At 39.0% G+C, this 21815-nt stretch overlaps 1 protein-coding gene across 2 annotated transcripts in view; it reads left to right on the forward strand.

Moving 5' to 3' along the window:
• ANO5 (anoctamin 5) overlaps positions 1-21815 on the forward strand; it is a 74122-nt gene that overhangs the window by 36755 nt on the left and 15552 nt on the right. For both annotated transcript variants that reach the window (XM_036325666.1, XM_036325667.1), the window contains 9 exons: positions 287-421; positions 774-879; positions 967-1027; positions 5489-5640; positions 8940-9014; positions 11116-11338; positions 14089-14258; positions 14922-15019; positions 17837-17967. In XM_036325666.1, the coding sequence (XP_036181559.1) occupies positions 287-421; positions 774-879; positions 967-1027; positions 5489-5640; positions 8940-9014; positions 11116-11338; positions 14089-14258; positions 14922-15019; positions 17837-17967 (1151 nt within the window). The remainder of the gene's footprint in view (positions 1-286; positions 422-773; positions 880-966; positions 1028-5488; positions 5641-8939; positions 9015-11115; positions 11339-14088; positions 14259-14921; positions 15020-17836; positions 17968-21815) is intronic.

Consider the following 21815-nt stretch of genomic DNA (forward strand, 5'->3'; position numbering starts at 1 on the left):
TTCAAATTCCTGTATTATTTCAAAATTAAAACTTAACTTTCAGTTGGCTTTCTACTTAGATATGTTATCTCTTTTAATCCTTACACCAATTCTTCGGGTAAACATCATCCTGCATTTTATGGCGTGGAAGCTAAAGTTTAGAGAGTTTAGTAACTTTTCCAAAATTATACGTCCAGAAAATTGTGGAGCCAAAATTAGAATAAAGGTTTGTCTGAATGCAAAACAAAGGCTGTCTGGTCTATGTAATTCTTTCAACCTCTGATTCTATTTTTATCCTCTTTTACAGGAATTATTTTGGAGAAAAAATTGGCATGTATTTTGTCTTTCTCGGATTTTACACAGAAATGCTGGTCCTTGCAGCTGTAGTTGGTTTAGCTTGTTTTATTTATGGCTTATTTTCCATTCATTCTAGCACAACGAGGTAAGTGCAGCTGAGTTGCCAAAGTAGAGAGAATGTCTTGATCTTATGCTAATTGAAACATGTTATTATTTTTCCTGGCATTTGTTTTGAAATGTTTCTTTATGGCAGCAGATCAGGGATGTTTCTGAATAAGACCCAAGCAGCCCCCCTCACTAGATATTTTATGAAGAATCTGTTTTTAAGGACTAGTTCTAAAGATTTTGCTCTTCAAAGCTAACTTGAAGAAATTGCTGCTTCACTCCCCCTTCTGCCATATGAGAAGCTCTATGAAAAGTTGTTCTGATCAGAATAGCTTTGGACTCTCACCCAAACACACATTACTTTTAAGATAACTTTGCTGTTCCCTCTGCAGCATTGAAGTCTGTGACCCTGAGATTGGAGGTCAGATTATCATGTGCCCACTCTGTGACCTATTGTGTGATTTTTGGAGACTAAATACTACATGTTTGTCTTCAAAGGTATGTATGTATTTTGGTAAAATGTAATTTCCCTCCTTTTGCATTGGAAACTAAATTGTCTTTGTGATGTTATTTTTGTTTTTACAGGTCTCTCATTTATTTGATAATGAGTCCACAGTATTCTTTGCAATATTCATGGGAATTTGGGGTGAGTATACAGTCACATAAAAAATAGCTTTCTCCATGTTTTGTGGTATATGGCCCATATGTATAACATACCAAAGGTGATTTTAGATGCAGGTATTTGTATCTAGCATCAATACACTAATGGCTTCCAAACAATGGTCTTTAATCCTTGATCCTTGGTCAAAAAAGAAGAAAAAAACCTCTATAATCACCTGCTCCTTTTTCTGAGAGACATTATTTTTTTAATATATTTTTATTGATTTCAGAGAGGAAGGGAAAATGAGAGAGAGATAGAAACATCAATAATGAGAGAGAATCATTGATCAGCTGCCTCCTGCCCACCTCACAGTGGGGATTGAGCCTGCAACCCAGGCATGTTCACTGACAGGGAATCCAACCATAACCTCCTGGTCCATAGGTTGACGCTCAAGCACTGAGTCATGCTGGTCAGGCAGAGACAACATAATTTTTTAAACTTCATATGTGTTCAGCTCACAGTGTTTCCCAGAACTATGATAAAAATCAGGGTCAATAAGTAGTTAATTCAGGAGAGAATAAACAAATATTTGGTAGTTAGAGGATATTGAATCATGGAAACAAACTAGAATAAGAATTTTTAAAAGGTATAGAGGGTTAATATGTTGGTGTTTGAATCTAAGTTCCCTGTGGCTAATTCTAGTGCCAGCTTTCAGATCTATTTGATAAAATCTTTCAAATAGATCTGGAAGTAGATCTAAAGTGAAATAGCCCTTAATTTTAGAAATATTCCAGGATATCACATGGGAAGTAGAAGTGTGAAGAAGTTGTTTCTACCATCAGATAGGAAATCCTGCAGACTTCTAAAACATGCCTCAAAATTCAGAGGACTTGGAAAAAATATACTTTTTTTCCTGAATAATAAAGAAAATATTTAGCAAACACAAATATGTGCACTTAAAAACTGGGCAAAGGACAAGGTAGCTTGATCCAGGCAAAAAGACAACAAAATGTGTTGATGTGTATGAGAAGCAGAGGGATTGAAGGGTTTTTGTCACTTCCGCCTGGCTGCTGTGGTCTAGAGAGACCACCCAGGTTCAACAAGCAGAGAGGACAGAGAAATCTTATAATTCTCCAGCAGCCCCAAGTTTGGTAAGTTGTGAGATGCACTCCATTATGTGGCTGCCAAATCCTGCCTCTGTTGTTAATTGGAATCAGAAGTGAAGGATAGGTGCACAAATTTAAACATATTTAGTAATTTTCAGTTGTTTCCATTAAGAGAGATTGTGTACCTCCACCAGCTCTATATTTCATCACAAATAGAAGAGCAACCATATGCAGAGCTCCCAGCAACACTGTATTTTGAGGAGGTGCTATCTTCAGTTCTTTCAGAAAAGTTTATTGTAGCAGTGAATTGATTTAGCTTTTGTTTTTGAGGATCTTGTCCAAATTTCATGAAAACAGAACTTTCAGGATGTTTGTTTTAGTACAAATACTAGTTCACAATTAAGCTGAATCACAGGATGAGTTAGCAGAGTAGATGTGAGAAAACAACACTCGTTTTAGGGATTGAGACCTGAAAGTAATGCATACTAAGCTCTGTACTGAAGGGTAGGAATGCTTTTTTTAAAAAAAAATGGCATGTTTATAATGAAAATAAATATTCATCTTAGGAAATTCAAGTAGTATATTGAAACAGAAAGACAATTATGTTAAAATCACCAGAAATAGAATTATTATTCTGGCCATGATTTTTCAGAATCTTTTATCCTATCTGTGTGGGTGTGTGTTCATATAACTTTACATAAATGATATAATCCTATCTAATAATAGACAAACATGGTAATTGACCATACCTCCGCTACCCTTCCCATTGGCTAATCAGCAGGATATGCAAATTAACCCAACCAAGATGGCGGCTGGCAGCCACGTAGCTGAAGCGAGCAGGAGGCTTGCTTGCTCCAGTGATGGAGGAAGCCAAGGTTCCCCGTCTGCCGCGGCCCGGCTCTGAGCTCCACTCTAAGCAACAAAGTTGCAATTATAGAAGCTAAACAAACCCCAGATATCTGCTTTCAGCAGGCCCTGGCCTCAGAGCTGGAGCGGCAACAAAGTTTCAATTATAGAAGGTAAATAAATCCCAGAATTAAAAAAAAGAAAGAAAAAAAGAGGCTGGGAGCTTCCGTCGCCAGCTTGGCCAGCCTGAAAACAGCCCTCAGCCCCTCATCCAGACTCGCCAGGCATCCCAGTGGGGACCCCCACCCTAAAGGTGGTGTGGCCAGCCTGAAAACAGCTATCAGTCCCTCATCCAGGCTGGCCAGGCACCCCAGTGGGGACCCTCACCCTGATCCGGGACACACTTCAGGGCAAATCATCCAGCCCCCACCTGTGCACCAGGCCTCTATCCTTTATAGTAAAAGGGTAATATGCAAACTGACCCTAACAGCAGAAAGACTAGGAATGACTGGTCACTATGACACAAACTGACCACCAAGGGGTAGACGCTCAATGCAGGAGCTGCCCTCTGGTGGTCAGTGAGCTCCCACATGGAGGAGCTCTGCTCGGCCACAAGCCAGGCTGATGGCTGCCAATACAGCAGTGGTGGTGGGAGCCTCTCCCACCTCCTCAGCAGCACTAAGGATGTCCGACTGCAGCTTAGGCCTGCTCCCCGCTGGCAAGTGGACATTCCCCAAGGGCTGCCGGGCTGCCAGAGAGATGTCTGATGGCCAGCTTAGGCCCAATCCCCTGGGGAGAAGGCCTAAGCCAGTAGTTGGTCATCCCCCAAGGGGTCCCAGACTGCAAGAGGACACAGACCGAACTGAGGGACCCCTTCCCCCTGAGTGCACAAATTTTTGTGCACCGGGCCTCTAGTATTATATGTAATTTTAAGCCTACTTTTTTATAGAACAAACATGAATTATGGGACTCCTTTTGTAGAATGAATATGTACATTTGTTGTGTGTGTGTATGTGTATTTATGCCTGAATAGATGAACTTATTATACTTTTATGAACTTTTTACAATTTATTTAACTAGTTGTTTATTGTTGGGTATTTAGGTCTCTCTCACTTTTTCCTCCTACTTTTATTGAGATATAATTGACATATAAGATTTTATTAAAGTTTACAATATATTGAGTTTATATATATATATATGAAATGATTAATACAGTAAGTTTAGTTAACATCACTTCACATAGTTACAAATATTTTTGTGATGAGAACATTTAAGATCAACTCTTAGTAACTTTCAAATATATAACACATTATTTTTAACTATAGTAACCATGCTATATAGTTTTAACTCTATATCCCCCAAAATTGCTAATCTTATAAGTGGATATTTATATCTTTTGACCATGTTCACCCATTTGCCCCACCATCACCAACCACCAAACTGTACTGTTTCTATGAGTTTGCCTTTTTTTTTTTTTATTCCACATGTGAGACCATACAGTATTTCTCTTTCTCTGTATGACTTATCTTACTTAGCATAATATCCTCAAGGCCTATTCATGTTGTTGCAGAATGGCAGGATTTTCTTTCTTAATGACAAAATATTATCCCATTCTTTATATAAACCACATTTTCTTTATCCATTCATCCATGCATGGACACTTAGGTTGTTTCATGACTTGACCATTGAAAATAATGCTGCAATGAACATGAAATACATATTTTAGAGAGAGGGGAGAGAATGTATTATAAAATGGCTTTTACATTTTTCTTAAATTTCACTAAGGTATAATGCTTGAATGATTTCACTAAAAGACTAAATAATTTCAGTAAAAGACTGATTTTGTAAACAAAATCTAGCTGTTAATAAAAAGTTAAGTTTATTCCTTCAATTTATCTTAATGAAGAGAGAGAACTTAACTTGAATTTTTTCTTGCATGGACTATTGTCTAAGGAATTAACTCAAAATTTTGTACATGAGTCATTTCAATGTTATTACATAATTATGTTAATATTAAGAATTTTATAAATCTATCATCAAATAATAGTGACAGAATTGCTATCATGCAACCAAATTGATATTAAAAAATAGAGACCATGACCAGGTGGCTCAATTAGTTGGAGCATCGCCCTGTACATCAAAAGGTTGTGGATTCGATTCCCAGTTAGGGCACATACCTAGCTTTCAGTTTGATCCCCGGATGAGATCGGAGGCAACTGATCAATATTTCTCTCTCACAGTTATGTTTGTCTTTCTGTCATTTTGTCTGTCTCTCCCTTTTTCTTCCTTCCTTTCTCTCTGTAAAATTAATAAAAACATACCAAAAAATAGAGGAAAACTATGTACCTCACTTAGGGTGGTGAACACACATATATTTATAGATGATGTATCATGTAATTACACAGCTGAAATCTATATAGTTTTATTAACCAATGTTAATAAATTCTATTAAAAATACAATAAATCAAAATAAAGGAAAACTCAGTTATTTTCTTATTCGCTGTATTTCTCCATCTCATAATTGTATTTGTTTTTATACTTTGTTTTCCTATAGTCACATTGTTTTTGGAGTTTTGGAAACAGCGTCAAGCCAGACTGGAGTGTGATTGGGACCTGGTAGACTTCGAGGAGGAGCAGCAGCAGCTTCAGCTGAGGCCAGAATTTGAAGCCATGTGTAAAAAGAGGAAAATTAATCCTGTGACTCAGGTAGATTAGGAAACTGAAATGAGCATCCTACCTCAATGGGCTCATTGCTGTAGGTTGTCTCTCAAATAATGGTGTCTATTTTAATTTGCCTTTAAGTATTCTCCAACATATAAATCATATAAACTATTTATTCTTATATTTCAAACACATAGAAAAGTAGATAGACAAGTAAAATGAACTCCAGGAGAAACCCATCACACAGCTTCAATTAATATTAATTCATGGACAATCTTGTTTTATTTATACACCTACTCCTTGTGGCCACTGGATTATTTTGAAGTAAATCCAAGGAATCATATTATGAAAGACATTATTTTAATACCAGGTGCAATTTTAAAAAAATGGAAAACAGTGTGTATGCTCTGGGCTTTAAATATGTGTATAAATATGTATACATGGAACTAAAGATAATATGGAAAAATTAGTATTGTATTAAGATAGTGGGCTTAGGAGTGATTGTTTTATTCAACTAGTCTCTCTTAATTGATTATAATAGGAAAATCATTGCACTGCTATTTGGGGTGAAAGTCTGTATTTTGGGATCCTTGACTGGCAAACCAGCTATGTGGCTGACTGAGTAATTTGACTTCTTGGCACCTTTTTTCATGTGAAAATAGAAGGTACTTTGCCATCAAACACTAGACTCTTGGCTGCATATTCTTAGAGTCCCTACATTTCCATAATCTGTAACCACTTTGTTACCAGATGCTATTAAAGGCAGAAAATAATATGTTTCTAACACAGTCTTTTTAGTAGCATTCCTTACTTTGTTCAGCACACTATTCTTGCAGCATAATACTCAAAATTCTTTACATAATTTAGGCATTCATTTAACATTTATTAAATTGCATTGAAACATTACAAAATTCAATAAATGAATAAAGGGGGAAGAACACCTGAGGAAATACATTAACAACTTGGGTGAAATTAACAGTTTGAAATTATAAAATTATATCACAAGTGATATTGTCATACTAATGATATTGTAGCAGAAGACCAAAGAAATACCAAGCACACTTCCTAGAGTAAGGGAGGGACCCCGTTTATTAACACTAGTGGACTCCAGGAATAATTTCCAAACCAGAGTGAAGAAACATGCAGAGGCTTCACTTTTTATAACCTTCTGGGGTCTTTGTCTTGCAGATATGGTTCTGCCCCCTTTCATGGGCTTACAGGAAGGCCCCAGGTGTTGGGGGTCCCCAGGCCATATCCGATGACCTGTCCTGGGGCCAGTGATAACAAACTTCCCCCGCCCACCCGAGGGCAGTGCATTGTTCACAGTTTTTTTTGCCTGACACTCCTTGCAAGACCAGTTTCCTCCTCAATATTATGTATATCTGTTGGGGAGCACAGGAGACTTGGTTGGAAAATTGTAAGGAGGACAATCTGAGAAAAGGGAAGTGTGTGGAAGGCCGCCTGCCCTGTTTATCTGAATTCTGACTTAGGGGAGTGCCCAAGGCAGTGCTCCTAATTATTCCTTAATCTTTCCAAACAATTCTGTGCAGGAGCAGACCCCCGGGGTGTTTACTGGAATCCTTTTGCTTAATCCCTGGATACCCTTGCATAGAGGACAATGTAAATACATGTGTCCTCTCAAGAGTACTCATCCTACTGATTGTATCTTAAAGATAAATTTATCTCAAACTGCTGTTACAATAAAAGGCTAACAAGGCAGGCAATCTAGGCTGCCTGGTCCCTTTGGCCAGGCCATCCCTTAGCCCTCTCTTTCACAGTGAAACTGTGTCAAAGTAATCTGTTCATCCATCATTCACAGGCTGTTCATCATCCCCAGCATATATCTATTCATATTTCATGGGATAAAATAGAAAATTAAGGCAGGCTTATTGGCTTTGCCAAAAATTTTTGACATGAAAGCCACATGTACTGAATGATTACCTTTCAAACCAATTGAAAAAAACAACAACAGTATGTATTGGTTCACTGTGAATTATCCACTTAGCTGTAATGATTTCCATGAAATGGTTTATTACTTAGCTGTAATTATCCACTTAGCTGTAATCAGAATTTTTTTTTACTTGCTGTGCTTTATTAGTGGTTAAGTACAACCAGAATTCTCACATTTGAGTCCATATTGGGAACACTGATTCATATGTTGACATCCACATACATGCACACATCCTGAGGTACAGTAGAACTCTCAGAGAGCATACTCTACTGTTGATTTCTGTTTCCACTCAGAAAAATATACCAAAAAATGCAAAATCTTCTATTTTAAATAGAATTATATAATTTAGGTTTCTGCTTTTTTTTTTTTTTCTATATGGCAGTATTATTTGGGGTAAAATCTAACTCTTTATGTAGCTAAGAATGTTAGCTGATTTAATTAATATCTTCCATTAATGACTTAACAAGCTTAAAAATGGAAAAGTTTGGGCCCCTGAACTTTGTGAAATCCTATAAATATAAAGAAGGCATCCTGTTTAATATCATGCAGAGCAATTACAGAGCAATGAAATTCAACTTAATTCATTTGAGTTAGAGTCATATCAATAAAACCTATATATAATATGCAAATCGATTGATTGGCCTAATGACTGGTTGATATGATGCAACCACCAGGGGGAAGACGCTCAATGCAGGAGCTGCCCCCTGGTGGTCAGAGTGCTCCCACAGGGGGAGGGGCGCTCCTTAGCACAGGGGCAGTGACTGGAGCCTTTCCTGCCCCCGCTGCAGGCAGGCGATCAGGAGCGAGGGGTCTCAGACTGTGAGAGGGATATCCGGCCTCGCCCCGCCCCCCACGGGGATTGGACCTAAGCCAGCAGTCAGACATCGCACCAAGGGGTTCCGGGCTGCAAGAGGGTGAAGGCCAGGCTGAGGGATGCCACCCCACCTCCCTACCCCACCGCCACCAGTGCATGAATGTCATGCATGGGGCCTCTAATGGAATTTTAACATCATTAAAGTGTCTACTTAAGCAACTGCCCTCAGATTTTGACTTTATTTCCTATCTACTTGAATACCACTCTAATTCAACATTCAGGAAATAGTGTTTATTTCCTATCTACTTGAATACCACTCTAATTCAACACTCAGGAAATAGTGTGTACTCATTATGTCTCATATCACATGTAAAATATCTCAGCTAAGAGTGTTGAAGTATTCTACCTAAAGGGGAGGGACCATTGTTAAAATGCAGCTTCCCATGAGCTGTACTGGACCCTTTTGGGAGGTTTTGGGAAGTTTCTTATTTAACTGGTCTTTGTGATTTTGACTACTACTTGGAATCCCAAAATTGTGGGTAGATTCTGAATTTTGCTGTGATTTATTCAAAATGATAGGAGATGGAGCCTCACATGCCTCTGAAGAGTCGGATCCCATGGTACTTCTTATCAGGAGCCACAGTAACGTTATGGGTAAGCATTTTAAAAAGCATTAGGATTATCTCAACAGTTTAATCTGAAACAGCCCTCAAGCCCCTTCCTTCCTTTTCTCTCCACAGTCTTTATATTAAATAGAGCTCTTATATAAAATAAACTGTAATTTACATGGATGCACCATAGTTGAATCTTGGAAAAATAGTTAGGGTGAGAGAGAGAGGTGCTTTATCTTAGAGCCTGTCCCTCCCTCTTTCCCAAATTTATTGCAAATTATTTGGCTAGTTTATTATGGGTTTTTTTAAAATCATTAGTTTATCTTTTTCTCCACTTAAAATATTTGCACAAAGAGAAGAAAACACAAAAGAAAAATGTTACTTCATCTACGTGAAGAATTTAATTATTATATCCCATTTTGAGGGAATCAGGTTTTCTCCATGCCTTTCAGCTAATGAGTCCTCAATCACTATAATCTATTTCCTGCCCTCCCTTTTCCAAAAGTGTTCCTTCTTACAATTGGACTTTAATTTAATTTAATTTTATTTTATTTTATTTATTTTTTTTTTTTTCTGATACAAACAGTTGCTGTATTTCTGCTTAAGTGACAGTAACACAGATAAGGCAAAGAGCTGAGGTGGGAAAGGGGTAGACGTGCAAAATGGCAACCTAACATAAAAAGACACACACATCAGTAGCCTCTTCCCTCCCAAGTCAGGGAAGCCCTTGGGCCAGTGTATGGGCAGAGAGCAGGTTTATCCTTCAAGAGGGAGGTAAAAGATATAAGCTCTAGGTGAGGGGCAGGAGTTGGGGGGGTGGGGCGGGGAGGCATCTCATAGCAGGGGGTGTTCTGGGTGTAACCAGGGCAGGTGTGAGAAGGCCGAGTGGAAATGCAGGGCTGCAGGTGTGTAGGCACAGATCTAGGACTTTAATTTTAGAAAAAGAAGTATGTTACCCTCTGAGAGTTTAGCATGTTGAAGTATAAAAAATTAGCAATTATAGACTACAGCTTAACTTCACCAGTTCATAATTTCTTACCTTTAACATTTCTTATGGAAAGTATTGACTTTTCTATTTTAAATTTGCATTTTCTTAGATAATATAAAAATCATTAAAGAAAGACCATAGAATAAAGGAGGTGACAATCAATTTGGGACACTCCTAGAGAAATATCCTGAAGTGGTGTCCAGAAAGATTATTCTGTCTTTTATTTCTATTATTTATTCAATTTGGTTCAGTTCCTCAACTTTCAGAGTAAAATTCCCCAATCATTGATATAAAGCCATCCCCACATCTTTGTGGGGGTTTTTTGCAATATGGGAAGTATACAAAATTTATACCCAACAGATGCGAATATCTGAACTGTCTGGTTTATCAGGCCACTAATGGCAACATTCTGAGGGGAAATGAAATACAATCTTTAAATGTACTTTTCTTGGGAAAGTAAGTCATCTTCATGCTACATGTTTAACTACAATCTAGATCAGAAGTTGGCAAACATTTTTAGTAAAGAGGCCAGATATATTTTAGGCTTTGTGGGCCAGTCACTGGCACATAATTCTCTTTATCTTTCTTTACAACCTAAAAAATGCAAAACACATTCTTTTAAAAAATGTCTTTATTGATTTCAGAGAGAGGAACGGAGAGGGAGAGAGAGAGAGAGAGATAGAAACATCAATGATTAGAGAGAATCATCCATTGGTTGCCTCCTGCACGCCCCCTATTGAGGACTGAGCCTGAAACCTGGGCATGCCCTGATTGGTAATCAAACCATGTCCTCCTGGTTCATGGACCTACACTCAACCACTGAGCTACACCAGTCAGGCAAAACACATTCTTAACTCGAGGGCCATGCCAAACTGGTAAGACAACAGGCAGAATTTGGCCTTCTGGCTAGTTTTCCTATATCTTGCTAGAGTATGGACCATGAATACTTTTCCATTTTAGACTTACCTCACTACCATATGCTTTATCTCTAACCCTTTTACCTTACCAGTGTTCATTTCCTGCCTTTGGTGTTGGGAGAGACTTGGTTTCATTTCCATGTCAGAGCTGCTAAGCCCAACAGAATGAGATGAAGAGAAGAGTATGTTACAGACATAATACGAGGACCAGAGTGACCAATTCTGTTTTCCTTCTGCAGATGTCTCTTGTCATTGCCTGTTTGGTGGCTGTGATCGTGTACCGCCTGTCAGTCTTTGCTACATTTTCCAGATTCATGGAAACTGAAGCATCCTTAAAGCATGTCAAAAGTTTTCTCACTCCTCAGATAGCTACAGCACTCTCTGGGTCATGCTTAAACTTTATTGTCATCTTGATCTTGAATTTCTTTTATGAAAAGATATCCGTCTGGATTACAAAGATGGGTAAGCTGACTCTTTACTATGGCTCTGAAAAAGGGTCACTAGCAACACTACACATTCATTCTGGGTCATCCCCCAGGGAGCTAATTTTTTAAAAGCACATTTTAAGGCAATTTGGTTCCATAGGTAGACCCATAGCTTGGTACTTCAGAATGCCCTAACCGCTATATCCAGGCCATCATAATGGAAGCAAGATGACGAACTAAAAAGAAGAATTAGGACTTTGTAGATCTTTTTATGTATTCTTATCTTAATTGTCCTTTCATGGGGCTAGTTCAGTGATGGTGAACCTATGACACGCATGTCAGAGGTGACACGCGAACTCATTTTTTTTGGTTGATTTTTCTTTGTTAAATGGCATTTAAATATATAAAATAAATATCAAAAATGTAAATCTTTGTTTTACTATGGTTGCAAATATGAAAAAAATTCTATATGTGACACGGCACCAGAGTTAAGTTAGGGTTTTTTCAAAATGCTGACACGTCGAGCTCAAAAGGTTTGCCATCACTGGGCTAGTTGAATCCTAAGTAAAATCCTCACTTTTCTCAAGGCAAAGAGAGTTTTTATTTCATGTATATGACTTTTAGAAGGTATTTGGTTTTTAAAAACATCATGAGAACAATCAGCTTCTCCGTAATAAATCTGAAATGTAGTGCCTCTCTTTTCAGGTGCAATATCTTAGAATCTAGATTATTTTCTATTTAAGATATTGAATGTCCCCCCAAAGCAGTGGTTCTCAACCTTGGCTGCACATTCGAATCACCTGGGAATCTTTTTAAAATCCTGAGTTCTGGGCCTCATCCTCCGGAAATTCTGTTTCTTTGTTATGGGGTGGGGCCACAACATTAGTAACAAAGAAACAGAATTTCCGGAGGATGAGCCCCAGAAATCAGGATTTTAAAAAGATTCCCAGGTGATTCGAATGTGCAGCCAAGGTTGAGAACCACTGCCCTAAAGCCATGAGGAAAGGTGAAGGCATCACAGGTGAAAGAGTCTCAAGTGAAGTGGCCACAGGTGAGGTGGGAGACTGAGCCAGGGAGAATAGCACAGAGCATAATTGCTCCTGATCGTGCCCCAGCAAGTTGGAAATAGATCAGAGACTCAGCTCAAGGCCTCAGCTTCTTCTCTGAGTGCTCTTTGTTCAGGAGCTCCTCCTCTAAACTGCCCCCTGAAAGGCCCAATGGGACCCAATAGAGCACCTCTTCCGCCCAGCCCTGGAGTGAGCACTGGGCAGCCACTTTCTTTAACTATGACCCCCCAATTTGGAGTTCTTCCCTCAATTATATTTGTATTTTTCTGGTAGCAACAACAAAAATATCACAGCAGATAACACCCAAAAGTAAAATACTTAAAAATAGCAGCTTTCTTCTATGAGAAAAAGCACTTGTGTTCACTTTTGAGATTTTGTAAGAATGCACCTAAAATGGAGGTGTTATCTGTGTCTTTAGAATAATATGTGTATTTCAGCATCACTGAAAAAGTCATGGATTTGGTTGAATTGGGAGATCACCAGCTCAGAAAAACATGTTCTTTTATGCCTAGTGATGCTTTACTGTGGCATGAAGAGAATCTAATATTTTCTTATTTTGGAATTCATTAAATGATAGATCGTAATAAGGAGAAGGAAAATATATGCTATTACTGCCACCATTTGTGTGACATGGCTTTAAAATTTTATATAGCTACTAGTGACCCAGGGCATGGATTCAGGCACATTAAAAGGAAATTAATTAGAAGGTGGCCGGTGGGGCAAGACTGGGCGAGATGGGCCAGACAACCCTTGGAGCCAACCTCCCGCGGTCCCTCCCTGGCCGGCCACACCTGGGGTGGCATCATCACTTGAAAGGTGTCTATGGAGTGAGTGAGGTCCCTTTGGCAGGTGGGGTCCCTTGGCCTGGCCTGTGGGGATCGGGCCGAAACCCGCTCTCCAACATCCCCCAAGGAGTCCTGGAGTGTGAGAGGGCACTCTGCAAAGTTGCTGTCATACAGGGTGTGGAATGCAAATGCAAGTGGGCAGTAATCCAGATTCAGGGCCAACAGTGCCCCAGCAAAAACATAACTCATGGCTGAAGGTGGAATCGCTCAGCCCCGTGAGGAATCGGGCTCCCTCCTCTCTGGTTTCGGGGTGTGTTACCCGAGAACCGCTGCTGCCAAGTCACTGCAGCTCGACAGCTCCTGCATTAAGCATCTGCCCCCTGGTTGTCAGTGTGCATCATAGAAGCTGGAGGGACACTTAGCATATTAGTCTTTTATATATATAAATTTAATTCATGAAATGAAAACACAAATTGGTTTGCAAATTATCCTCTGCCCTTGGTATGAGCTTACTTTGCTTAAACCTGATTGAAAACAGAGAAAGAGGGAGGAGGAGAGAGAGAAAAAAAGAGAGAGTGAAATCTCCCAAGTTTACAGGATATATAGTTGTGGGGATGAGCACAGGCTCTTCAGTCTGATATGGATGGGAATTCCATATTCTGATTGTGCGACTCCAGGCCAAGTATCTCACCCCTCTAAATGTAACACTGACCACTTCCTAGGCTCCTCTGGTGATTAGATCAACACAAAAAGTCTGTAGTCGGCAGCCCAGCACAAGTCTATAATTAAGTATTGGTGTATTATGACCAGAGTGGGAAACATTTCAACAGGCTCACAGAAAAATGTGACTAGACATCCACTTATCCCAGGGACTAAAAACTTTCATTAGAAACAGGAAAGTGCACTGTTAAACATTGGTGTTTTTTCCTTACCAGAAATCCCTCGAACTTACCAGGAGTATGAAAGCAGCCTGACCTTGAAAATGTTCCTGTTTCAGTTTGTAAATTTTTACTCATCATGCTTCTACTTAGCTTTCTTTAAAGGGAAGTTTGTGGGCTATCCTGGAAAGTACACATATTTGTTTAATGTGTGGAGAAGTGAAGAGGTAAGAACTCTTTTGAGAAGCGAGGTTTGTTTTTTCAATAACTCAGTGTTAACCAAATACCTTTTTTTGTGCCCAGCACAGACTCAAATTTACTCAAATTGGAAGAAAAGTATAAGATACTAACTCTGTCTGCAGAGAATATTGGTTTTAGAATTCTGTCATCTAATAGATCTCCCTGTTCCTTTAGGGCAAGAAGTTATTTTTTTCTTATTGTTGGTATCAAAAAATGAGCTGCAAAATGGAATAAGTGAGTTCTATGTTCCCGAAGGCTTCCTGCAAAGGAAGAATGATAACTCTCTCAAAGTACAGCAGAGAGGACTCCACCATGGGTGTGAGCTAGGTCAGATCAGTGGTCCACAAATCTGGCTGTGCATCCAAATCACATGGAGAAAAATAACAACTTCTGCCCTAACCCAGACATAAAGATGCAGAATTTTCTGAGAATGAGATCCACAAATGTTTTATTAACACAGCTGAATCTAATGCAGCTATCCCAGCACTAGTCTGTGATCATGCTTGGATTATTGAGCTAAATATCACTTTATATCCCATTAGTATCCATTTCAACCCAAATCTTCAGATTCTTATCCTCTGGATTTATTTCACTGCAAATGTTTTGTCTTTCGTCATTCACTTCTCTTTGCACCCTTCCCTTCTAACTAGTGTGACCCTGGAGGCTGCCTAATAGAACTGACCACCCAGCTGACCATCATAATGACTGGGAAACAGGTCTTCGGAAACATTCAAGAAGCCATTTATCCGTATGTATGACTTGGAAGTTTTTGCTTGATTTAAGTAATCATGAGAGATTTCCTCTGGGAGAAGATGAAATTCTTCTATTATCATAGTGCCTTTGTTAGCAATGTTTAAGTCAATGAAAAAAGAAACTTCACATTTAATCAACAGTCGAATGCATTAAGGTATTACAGGCTTTTAAATATGCATCACTGTTGCTTGAGTTGAAGTTGAGGGAAAGGTAATTATGCGCCTTTTTAGGAAGATTTATGTATCATATCCTCTATAGATTATTCTGCATGTTATATAGTCACAGACTGAACTCTGTAATAGTATCTATTTTTCCTGGACACATTTAGGCAAAAATTTGTCATGAATGAAATACAGATACATGAAAGGTTTGCTTTCTGTTCCAAAAGCATAGCAATAACAAATACTTTTTAAAAAGTGAAAACCAACATAACAGTTGATATCAAATATAAGATGAAAATTCCCATGGATAAAAAGAGGAAGAATCGTAAGCCTGTAATCTTGCAAGGCTCCTAGTTAGGAAATGATAGTGTCAGGTTTGTTTAGCACCTGTAGTATAAAGTGCTCTATTTATTTGTCTATTTTATGTGATCATACACACTCTTTATTTTGTTCTTGGTTTTAAAGGGAATGTTTTTAACTTTTCCCTATTAAGAATGATGTTCGCCCAAAATTTTGGTAGATGCTTATGATCAGATAGAGGTAATTTCCTTCTTTTCTACCTTTTTGTCATAAATAGTTGCTTGAAATATATCAAATGTATTTTTCTGCAGCAGTTGACATGATTTTATATTCTTAAATCTGTTGGTGTGGTTTATTACATTGATTGATAAATGATTGATTAATAAAATAAAAAAATCTTCTTGTTTCTTAAAGTAATCCAACATTATCATTATACTAGGAGCCCAGTGCACAAATTCTTGTATATTAAAAGGAAATTAATTAGAAGAAATATTTTAATATCGCTATTCACCCTTTCTCTATAATAGAAGTGTCAACCAAATTCATGATCGATAATGATAGATTGAAATACACGTGTGTGTTTGACGCCAGCAAGAGTTTTATATGTATCGCGCATGTGCGAGTCAACTTAGCCTTTTATAGATATAGAATAAACTTGATTAATTAGACCTGCTTTCTGATTTAGCTAAACTTTTTCCAGCCCAGTGAAGCACCCTACTTCTCTTTCAAGTAATTGTCAGCAACACAGCAGTAAATATCAACACAAAGCAGAATATTATTGTAGATCACACAGGGAGAACGAAGGGTAAAATATTTAACTGCAGCAGTGTTTGACTATATGCTGAACAGTGAGAAAACCTGAAGTCATTTTCAAAGTCCACCATTTCTTACTTCTTTTCAATCGGGTCAAGTTTCTAAGCTTTCTAAATCTCCATTTTCCGGCTAATGAAAAGAAAATAGGATTCCGCTGAGTCTCCTATCTACTTACTCCAGGACTTCTGTGAGGATCAAATGAGATGAGGCACGGGAAAACACTTCACAGACATTTGGTTAGAGTGTAAATGTTTCCACCTGGGTATAAAGCAAGTTGTGTTTGTGGGCTGAAGAAACTGCAAGGAGGCTAGTCGCTAGGGAGAGGAAGCCAGGCATTGCTACGTGAAGTCATTACGCAGTGCCCACAGCAACCATTTACAGGATGTCCATGGGGTTTCAGCTGCATTGGCTGTGATTTGGTAGGCTGTCACACTGGGGTGGAGGTGGGTCTGTGTCCCACTTGGGGAAGCTGAATGTTGTTTTGTTGGCCAGGTCCACACTGCTGTTTCTCTGTAAATGGCAAGTGTGCATCATAGCAGCTCCTGCGTTGAGCATCTGCCCCCTGGTGGTCAGTGTGCATCATAGAGACCAGTTGGACAGTGGGAAGGACACTTAGCATATTAGCCTTTTATATATATACATTTATTTTTTATATAATATGGAATTTAGTTAGGCCATATTTTGCTTAGGATTATTGCATTTATTTTCATGGATTAGATAAGCCTCTGTGTTTTTGTTGTCATGCATTTTCTATTTTAAGCAGTTTCTTACTTTCTTGAGTGTTCTTCTTAATAGCATTAGAACATAAAGAACAGACTGATGAATCTCAGAGGGAAGGTGGGGGTGGGGAGAGTGGGGAGAGATTAACCTGGGAATTCATATGCATACATGCATAACCCTTATAGAATTGACAATCCAGTTGACTATCATAATGAATGGGAAACAGATCTTCGGAAACATTCAAGAAGCCATTTATCCATATGTGTGACTTAGAAGTTTTTGCTTGATTTAAGTAATCATGAGAAATTTTCTCTGGAAGAAGATGAAATTCTTCTATTATCATGGTGCTTTTTTTAGCAAATGTTTAAGTTAATAGTGTGGTGAAGGCCTGGGAGGGGTGGGTGCAGGGTGGAAGGAGTAAATGGAGGGAAAAAGGAGGCTAACTGAAGTACTTTCAACAATAAAGATAAATTTAAAAAATAAAAATATACAAGCAAAGAAAAAAGTTAGTAAATTAAATAGAAAAAAACAGCCCTATGGTGATCCTCTTCTCCACGTGCTCTTTAACAGAACTGTCTCTGGTTAAATGTATTTCCATGGGAAGATTCAAGGTTATTACGTTTTCTTAATCACTCCAATAAAGAACTTTTGACTCTGGCCCATGTTATGAAAAGAACACTAGATTTTGATTTGGACTTTAGCTCTACTTGCTCTGTGATCTTAAATTACTTAACCTTTCTTACTTCCAATTTCTAGATCTGATTCTATAACCCTTTTAAAACACTATTCCATGTATTTACTTCTCTCACTTCCAACAGGTTGGCTCTGAATTGGTGGAGACGCCGAAAAGCTCGGACCAACTCTGAAAAGTTATACAGTCGATGGGAGCAGGATCATGACCTTGAGACTTTTGGAAATCTTGGACTATTCTATGAATACTTAGAAACAGGTAATTTTCAACGACTTGTTTTGAAACATAGAATATGGCTGAGTAAAATAAGTGTTTTTTCATCTCTTAGTATTTCTTCCTGCTTTGGACATAGTAGGTGTTCAATAAATCATTGGACAATGGATGAGAAGATAGGTGGATGAGTATAGAAAAGATTGGCTCAACATTGACTTTACCCACCAAACAGAATGGAGAGTGAAGTTTAGTTTTAAAACACCAATCTTAGATATATTTTTTCTATTAATGGAATGTTAATATTGAACAAAATAAAATAAAGATTACTTTTTAATGCCTGTCTCAAATTAGCTTACCTAGCTGTTTCTCCCTTTGTTTGCCTCTGTGGCAGCTGAGAGAGAATAAGTTGAAAAACATTTCCAGTGAATGACATACATTTAGTTTTCCCCTTATTCATGCTGAAAAGAAGCAAGTTAAAAGCAGTTATTCCAGGGAAACCCAAATTGAACACAATAAATTCGTAAAATATTCTAAGGATTGAACAGAGAAGAGAGCTTGAGGTAACATTTTAGGAGAGAGAATGATGGAGAGACTGCCTACATAGCTTCTTAGAGGGCTTCCTCTCAGTGACATTTCTTTGCTTCTCTGGTGAAATTAAGTTAGACAATTTTTAACTTATTCTTAAAACCCATAAAATCACAGTGGAATGAATGAGATGGCCTGAATTTGTTGCTGATTCCCCACTATAGTACATATCTATGCTACCTGGATTGAAATAGGTAACTTGAGGACAAATAAAAAGAAGTCTCTATGTAGCTGGCTCCAGAGTTAGGTAATGTTTGCTTTGTGGGTGATAAGGCTATAGTTTTTAATTGTATAAGTTTCAAATGAATTTGTATGTAAATGCATCAGAGATTACCACTGATTAAAATATAAAATCAAGGTTTCATAAGATTGACTCCCATTTATTGTGCTATAAGTAATTTATTTGGATGTTTTACATACATTATCTCTAATCTTGAAACACCTTACAGAGTAGTCATTATTTACTGCATTTTATTTCAGAGGATACTGAAACGTCGATAGTTTAATTTTCTACTGTCACAAAGAGTTTAAGTAAAGATCTAGAGTTTGAACATGGAAAATGTAAGCTATTTCTACATACTACTTCCTCTTAATTTCGTATTTCTTGGATCAGAGGAGGCAGGAATGAGGCAATTTGTTCACTTGGGTTAGTAGATGACAAGGCTGATTTTCATGAGAAAATTTTAAAAGAAAAGCTGAAATCCAGAAGCACTCAAGATTCATGTAAAAATAGAGGACTAGTGGAAGATTATTTCCTCCTTCAATTCAGAGCCATTCCTGCATATCTTTATTATTATTATTATTATTATTATTATTATTCATGTGGGAAGCCCAGACTGCCAACTGCATTTTTTTTTTTATTCCAAGCATTGTTGGAAACAAAATAACAAAAATGGGGAGAGAAGCCAGCTTACCAAGTGAGGAGAGTAAAACTTATTTAGAAAGATGTCAAGATATCACAAAGAATCAGGACTTTAATTAATACTTTTTTCCAGAAAATGTATATTTCCTCTGCCCACTTATAATTCGTATATACTTCCAATGCTTTAGAAAATTCACTTTATGGTTTATTCTCAAATAGTTTGTTTTGCACTGACTTTTTATCCATTAGCTTCTTCAGAGCTTAAATAAAGCATCCTTTATAATAAAAGCCTAATATGCAAATCAACCAAATGGCAGAACAACTTGTGAAACGACTGGTCGCTGTGACACGCACTGACCATCAGGGGGCAGACACTCAACACAGGAGCTGCCCCCAGCCCAGAGGCCCCAGGCCAGCCAAGGCAGGTGCCAGTGGGGGTCCCCCCAATTGCCCCGCTGGTTGCCCCGCAGAGGTAGGCGACCAGCGGCTGCGGCAGCAGGGGGTGGGGCCAGCGAGCGGGTGGTGCCAGGCCAGCCAAGGCGGGTGCCAGTGGGGGCCTCCCGATCATCCCACTTGTCACCCTACAGATCGGCCTTCATCACTGGCCACACCTAGGGACCCTATCTGTGCACGAATTTTGTGCACCAGGTCTCTAGTTAATTTATAAGGCTTATAGTTGTGTACTCTTATATACCCAGCATATGCTGGCTATTGGAAGCATACAAATGAATCGCTCATATCCCTGATTTGAAAAAGTACTCAGATTAGCAAGAGAGAAAAACTTGATTACCCCACTAGTATGGCTGTACCAATGTAAAGTGTAGACCAGCATAAGGCCTAACTATAGACTACTAGAGGCCCGTTGCATGAATTTGTGCACTGGTGGGGTCCAGCCAGCCTGCCTGATGGAGGCCACTGAGGGTGGGCCAGCCAGGGCAAGGGGCTGCAGGCATTCTGGTCATTCTGCTGTTTGGTCAATTTGCATATTATCCTTTTATTATATAGAATAATAAAAGACTGTGTTTTAAGAAGAATATCTTATCTAAGAAGAATAGATACTTTCTTTAGATAAGCAGATATCAAAAGAAACAGCAAGGACAGAACTGAGCTGTTCATGCCCTATTTCTCCTTTTTTTTCTTTTTTTTAATTGTTTTATTGCTTAAAGTATTACGAAGAGTATTACATATGTCTCCTTTTTTTCCCACCCTTAACAATCCCCCGGTGCCGGGAGCCGGTCCATGCTTGCTGTTTCAAGGGACCTGGCATATATGGCATACTGTTCTTAATATGTTTGCTCACCTTCTTGGCACTATGTGTTTTAACCAAGGTCTCTGAGAAAGGTTGTTTCCCCAGGTAGGGATTTTCCCCTGAAGTTAGGGAGGGAATAAAACCTCTTAACTAGCCAAAACCGGTTTGGCTCAGTGGATAGAGCGTCAGCCTGCGGACTGAAAGGTCCCAGGTTCGATTCCGGTCAAGGGCATGTACCTGGGTTGCGGGCACATCCCCAGTAGGAGATGTGCAGGAGGCAGCTGATCGATGTTCCTCTCTCATCGATGTTTCTAACTCTCTATCTCTCTCACTTCCTCTCTGTAAAAAATCAATAAAATATATATTTTAAAAAAAAAAAAAAAAAAAAAAAAAACCTCTTAACTAAGTGCCAGGTGGGTAATTAATCACTTTAGCTACAAACAATCATGCTTAAGCTACATAATCTTTACTTCCTGGAATGGAGATAAGAAACGCCCTAACCTTTGAAATAGAGATTGATAGGATTGGAATCAACTGGTATAAATACAGATGTAAGAAGACAGAACGAGGAGAGACGGAACCTAGGCACAGAACCTACACAGAACGTTCTCTAGAGACAGTAGAACTTCGCTGGAGAGAACATGGCAAAAGATCCTGGACTGAACCTGACTACAGAAATTGGCAAGAGAACCTGACTAGAACCTGGTAACTGAACCTGGCTGGAGAACCTGGACAGAACCTGGCTGAAGAACCTAGCGAGGGAACATGGCTACAGAACCTGGCTGGAGAACCTAGCAAGAGAACATGGACACAGAACCTGGCTGGAGATCCTAAGCAGAACTTCGCTGGAGATCCAGACCAGAACTTGGCTGGAGATCCTGGCTAGAGATCCTGGCTAGGCTGCTGATCAACTGAATGCTGTCTCCGTGTCATTCCTCCTTTGCCGACTCCATCCACACCTTTGGGGACCCCTGGACCTGCTGGGGTTGGACCCCGGCATCTGGCGCCCGAACAGGGACCCCTAGGTAAGCGCCCCGCACTCGGGACGGATAGGACTCCACCGTAGGAAGAGGGTGGATAGTCTTCGCCGACTCCGTCCACACCTTTGGGAACCCCTGGAACAGGATTCCCATAGGTAAGCCCCCCCCATTGAGAACCCCCACACTCAGGACGGATAGGACTCCACCAGGGTGCTAC

This window comes from Myotis myotis, unplaced genomic scaffold (genome assembly GCF_014108235.1).
Source record: "Myotis myotis isolate mMyoMyo1 unplaced genomic scaffold, mMyoMyo1.p scaffold_m19_p_10, whole genome shotgun sequence".
Classification (NCBI taxonomy): domain Eukaryota; kingdom Metazoa; phylum Chordata; class Mammalia; order Chiroptera; family Vespertilionidae; genus Myotis; species Myotis myotis.